Source organism: Centropristis striata, chromosome 17, assembly GCF_030273125.1.
Source record: "Centropristis striata isolate RG_2023a ecotype Rhode Island chromosome 17, C.striata_1.0, whole genome shotgun sequence".
NCBI lineage: Eukaryota > Metazoa > Chordata > Actinopteri > Perciformes > Serranidae > Centropristis > Centropristis striata.
In genome coordinates, this window is record NC_081533.1 from 30,541,099 (window position 1) to 30,547,318 (window position 6,220).

The following is a 6,220-nucleotide window of genomic DNA, read 5'->3' on the forward strand; positions in this document are numbered from 1 at the left end:
TTTTTCTCTGGTGAGCAAAAGGCTGGTAAGCATGACAGAGAGATGGTCTAAGGAGCCAAGATGGGGACGGGGGGCTGCTCTGAAGGCCTTCTTGATGTTGGTATAAACCAAGTCCAGTGTGTTTTTTCCTCTGGTAGCAAAATCCACATGCTGATGGAAATGAGGAAGAACAGTCTTCATGTTGGCCTGGTTAAAGTCCCCAGCAACAATAAAAACGCCTTCCAGGTATGTGGCTTGCATGTCACTGATGGCATGGTAGAGAGTACTTAACGCTTGCTTGGTGTTGGCGCTGGGTGGAATGTACACAGCAATAATAATGACAATGGTGAATTCCCGAGGCAGGTAGAAGGGTTTGCATTTCACAATCATAAACTCTATGTCCACAGAGCAATGACTGGAGACCAGGGTAGCGTTGTTACACCAGCTGTTGTTAGTGTAGATGCAGACGCCACCCCCCCCCCCCCGGGTTTTACCTGTGAGAGCATGGCTCCTGTCGGCTCTGAATGTTGTTAGCCCGTCCATGCTAATGGCGGCATCAGGGACAGATGACTTTAGCCACGTCTCGGTGAGAATGAGGATGCCGCAGTTTTTTGTCTCCCTGTGGGTGGTTAAATCCAGCTTCAGGTAGTCCAGTTGGCTTTCCAGGGAGCGTACGTTGGCGAGCAGGATGGAGGGAAGCGGCGATCGAAACGGATTAGCTTTTAGCTTAGCTTCTGTTTCCTCTCACACCACTTCCGGTGTCTCCATGGGCGGCCTGTGTTGTTGGGAGACTCGGCCGCTGGGTCTAACCGGCGTAGCAGACCAAGGCTTTGTAGAGTGATCCACATCTCTGAGTTTTCAGTGTCTAAAACACTGAATTTTCTCAAACTTAACATAATTTTCCGGTCATATACAGTTCTTGCGCCGTTTCGATGAGCTCTAGATTGCGATGTTGCTGTGTTGCCGGGAGCCGAAACAGCCGCTGCCGTACCGGGCGCCGCCATGTTTGTTGTACGTTATGTGTCTGAAATGGATGTCAAGGAGCGCTTCCTCCAGGTTTGTAATGTTTCAACCACAAGGTGAGGAGATGGAGAAAACAGTTCTGGACCTGTTACAGATGAATGACCTACAGATCAAAAGCATGCGTGGTTAAGGCTACGATGGTGCTGCCAATATGAGTGGTCAGTGCAAAGGACTGCAGACAAGAATACTGAAACACAATGCCAAGGCTCTATGAGTCCATTGCCTCGCCCACTGCCTGAATCTAGTCCTGGAAAAGCAATCCCTCTTGCCTGCCCAATGGCAAGCAAGTACCTCTCAGCTCCAAGTACATCTGTGGACAGTGAACATCTTTTCTCTGCTTCAGAACATGAGAACAATAACATTACATTTAACAGTGTTATAAATATTGTCAAGTTATAGTCAGAACATGTGTTTCAGCTATTTCAGATGGAATGTGAAATGGACTTGATTTTTTGCATCGAGTGTTGTTTCTGGTCGCCTGGTGGAAACACTGTTTCAGTGCATTTATCTTAGAGAACATCAGAATGTGTATGTTCAGACTACACCATCTGTTATAAATATTCTTAAGTTTGATAAATGAAGAAAGAGTCAGTAGTCAGAACATGTTTTGATATTTATTTTATTGACGATAGACTTTAAAGTTACTTGAACTTAAAACATGTTTTACACTTAAATAGAAATGACTGTCTGTTGCCATGGATATTGAAAATTCTAATCTGTCACAAAACCATGCGAGGATATTCAGGTGTGAGTAAAACTGGACTGTTGAAAACTAATGCTGTTAGTTAATTGTTTTGTTTTTTGCGGTCTTGTAACCTCTTGACAGGAAATATATATATATAGTTACTTGAACTTAAAACATGTTGCCATGGATATTGAAAATTCTAATTTGTCACAAAACCATGCGAGGATATTCAGATTTATGATCCTAGATCATGGATTTGTCATCCCAACTCTTTCACAGGTGTGAGTAAAACTGGACTGTTAAACTAATGCTTTTGCGGTGACAGCAAATATGATTTATGGGCTCTTCCAAATCTTTTGAAAATAAAAAAGACATTTAATTTTCAAATTTACAGTGTGTTGATGACATGATTTTCAGTTTATAGAAAAATATGGTTATCATAGAAATTATGTTATGTATACAGCTCATGTTGACATCTGTGATCGAATATTGGTCATAACAGCAAAATTAATATTGTTTTTTGGTATTAGCAAACATTTTTATATCTGTGCATCCCTTATGTAAATGCATAAAATGACACCATCCTATGTGAAAAATGTATGAAATTTGTACTTTGGGGTTTTAGTGTGGCCCAGACAAGCAGACTTGTGATACAAACAAAACAACATTTGCAGATCCCACACAGAAGAAGTATGTGAGGCTTGAATAAAACTGCATCAGATATCTCCTTAATCCATATATGTTCACTAACCTCTCTTGTAACACCTGTGTGATTATATAGACCTCATATTGGAGATACCATCACCTTGTTTTAAGTTTCTAACTAATTGTTGCCCATCTAATTATTATTTGACTTCTACTTCCTTTAATATAAAAATCAGCAGAGAGGGAAAAACACAGAAATATTAGTCTGTTCTCACATTTCATCACGTCATCTTTGCACAGCTTCTCTACAGTATATTGGCCTCACAGGAGCCAGGCTGCAGTATCTGAAGAGTAACAATGAGTTTAGCTGTTTTTCTGAACCAGGGGTAAAACAAGGCATAAATCACAGGGTTTAGACACGAGTTAAAATAGTACAGATACTGAACAAAGTATGCAAGTGAATGATGAATGATGAAGTTAACCGTCCCAACACTTACAAAGTAAGCTGGCGTGAAACACATTAGAAATACAACTACCAAAACACCAAGAGTCCTGGCTGCTTTCAGCTCAGATTTCTTTGCTGTTTTAGTCACTGAAATCTGCTTTGTGACAGCTGTAATGTGAGAGCGCATGGCACGAGCTTGAGACATAGCCACAAAAAATAATCTCATATACAAAACTATGATGACAGTAACAGGAATAATAAAGTTTAAAACAAGTTGAAGGGAAGTGGCAATGTTATTCGATAAACTGGCACAATTTCCAAAGCAGACAAAACTGAAATATTGTTGAATAAGATGCAGAAGAAAGAAGTAACTATTGTAGGCAACAGAACAGGACCATAAGAGACAAACACAGAATTTAACTCTGTTCACAGTGATTCTGCTGGTGTAATGCAGAGGGTCACAAATAGCCACATAGCGGTCAACTGATATGAGCACCATGTTTATGACTGAGGAAAATAAAATGATGTCGATAACATACATATAAAGAGAACAGAGAAATGGATTAAGAAACCAACAATATGTTATTTGTAATGTTTGTATTGGCATCAGCACAGTGCCCACAAGAAAATCTGAGAAAGCCAGAGAGAGGAGCAGGATGTTGGTGGGTGTGTGGAGCTGCCTGGAGGAAAAGAGAAAAGCATCATTCTACAAAACAGCCCTCATGACAAAATGACCAAAAAAATCTACCAACTGTCAAAGAAGGTTATGAATTTTGATGTTTTCTGATCAGCAACATATATAGTAAACATTTCTAAGTGTAGACAGTTTGACAAAATTACAATATAAAGGTCAAAGTGGATATTTGCATATTACTGACTGCACATTAATTTGCATTAATGTCAGACAGAAGATAAGACTAGTGTTAGAGGAGCAACATTATTCAGTACCAGTTCAAAGGCAATTCTTAATCTACAGCAGCAAATGTTTAAAGGACAAAATATGTCAAGAGAAACTAAACAGTTAATATCTGCCTGAAGTGGGAGACTGAGATGATGATGAGCAGGTTGAGGGCCGCAGTGAGTGCAGAGATGGAGTACAGTGCAATGTCAATGAGCAATGTTTCAGCCCAAGTAGGTGGTGGTGGTTTCCAGCAGGAGATATTGGGAATATGTGGGAAACAGAGCACCCAATCGTCCTCAACCTCCATCTTAGAGCTCTGCAGATAGCTGCAGCTCTGGCAGCTTTCTGAACAAAACTAAGTCATGTAACTGATTTACTTTTCCCCTCTGTGTATTTTGGACACTGATGTCCCTTCCCTCCTCACTTTGCACATCACACCATCATCTTCATCATCACATACCCCTGACACACTCTCTCTCTCTCCCCTTTGTTATTATCTCTTGTTTGCTTTTCTTTTTCATATTATTGGCCTTTATATTACCTTTTAAATTCTGTAACATCTACAAAAAAAAACAATATTGGCTAAAAGAGATTTAGAGTTTGGCTCAACAGTTGTGGCAGGGCAACATAAAGCCACACTTTGTAAACAAATCAAATATACGTGCAACCATACATTACTGAAGAATTTCTCCATGATGCTAATGTGAGTGTTTATATTTTCAACCTGGAAATCCTTGCCCATTGTTGCTGTGATAAATAATTAAACTGTGTTAATGACAGGTATGTACAAAGCTAATGCTGAAACAGGATGGTTGCATTCAATCTTATTTAATTTGTGTGTGTGTGTGTGTGTGTGTGTGTGTGAAGCATGTGTATCTGGAGGAGTGTGCGCGTGTATCTGTAACTGTAATCACATCAAAGGATCAAAGGCAATCACAGCAAAGATCAAAGGCAATCAGAGCAGAGCAATCAACAGAATTAACTGCCACCAACTGCCAATGTCCCGGAACAGTGACAGCGGCCAGAGGTGGACAGACTGGAATATCTGGCCTCTAACAGGAAGCATTTTTGGCAAAACCATAATACCTTTCATTGATCGGACTTCACTTTGAGCGACCCAAGTTCTTCCTGAACGTCTACATATATTTTTTTTTAACAAAAATGAAAAAATAGCTTTGTTAGAGCGATCTAAAAGAATGTTACATCTCCCTTTTTCAGAAATCTTCCTGCGTTTTTAATATGGGAACCAATGAGGCTGTTGGTGCGCGTTGGTGGATCATCTGTGCGTCCTACGCCCAAACTATAACTCTGACAGCTTTACCAGAGGATTGTGAGTGAGAAGACAAATTTTCCTACGCTTCTATGTATAAATTATTCATGTAGAGTGGAATTTGCGGCCTGGAGCGCAGTTTTCAAATTTATTTTTTAATCCAGACTTTCTTTATTGGTTTTTTCTTTCTTTACAAACATGGATCACAGTTCTTACAAAAGACAATGGTCCCAAAACAAGCTTAAGATCCAGTTATTATGGACATATCAGCCCAGATGTAACCACCCACCCACCCACCCTGAACTACACACATTCAATCCATTCATACTCACGACATACATGTGCAAGGCACAGGTTACAAACAAGGGAACAGAAAGTGAAGAGACACAATACTAAGGAAAGATACAGATACATAGCCATTAAAAATAAATAAATAAATAAATAAAAATAAATAAAAACATACATACACATATGAATATTGAAAATAAAGTAATAAGGAATAAATAAGTTAAAAAATTTAAAAAAATTAAATCAGTAAATTAAATTAAAAATAAATTAAATAAATAGTAAAAATAATAATAATAATAAATAGGGGGGGGGGGGGGGGGCTCAGGTTTCTGCTACAATATTCAGAGATTTAATGTATGTGGTAAAGGGCTGCCACATCTTATAGAAACTGCCTGAGGACCCTTTTAAGGAAAGCCTAATTTTCTCTAGTGTAATGCACTGCAGAACGTCCTGAATCCATTTATTATGAGTCGGGGGGGAAGAGTGAGACCATTTTAAAAGAATAAGTCTTCGAGCAAGTAATGTGGTGAATGCGATGATTTTTCGTGTACACTTAGGCACATTGCGTGGAGAGTACAATCAAAAGAGGGCAGTGAGGGGTTCGAACAGTATGATTTGACCTGTTGTTTTACTAAGTGTTTCAAATATTGCTGCCCAAAACTCAGATAATTTAGGGCAAGACAAAAACATGTGAACAAGATCAGCCGGAGCCTGTCCACATCTGTTGCATGTGTCTGCTCTGTCGGGATAGATTTTGGCTAGCTTGGCATTAGTAAGATAGGTTCTATGCAAAATTTTACACTGAAGAAGGCTGTGCCTTGCGCAAATGGAGGACGAGTGAACATTATTTAATATCTTCTCCCACTGTTCATCAGATAAGGGAGCTCCAAGGTCCTGACCCCAAGTAGCTCTTAGAGAGATTAGTTGATCTGGGGACAGCGTGTAAATTTGTTTGTATGTAATCCCTATGAGTCCTTTCTTCCG

At 39.5% G+C, this 6,220-nt stretch overlaps 1 protein-coding gene across 1 annotated transcript; it reads right to left on the reverse strand.

Moving 5' to 3' along the window:
* Window positions 1–2,637: 2,637 nt before the first annotated feature.
* Window positions 2,638–3,447, reverse strand: LOC131989048 (trace amine-associated receptor 13c-like; the record flags this gene model as incomplete). Its single annotated transcript, XM_059354218.1, has 1 exon — window positions 2,638–3,447. A coding segment is annotated over one exon (810 nt), but the record flags the coding sequence as incomplete, so codon positions are not given.
* Between the last annotated feature and the right edge of the window lie 2,773 nt (window positions 3,448–6,220).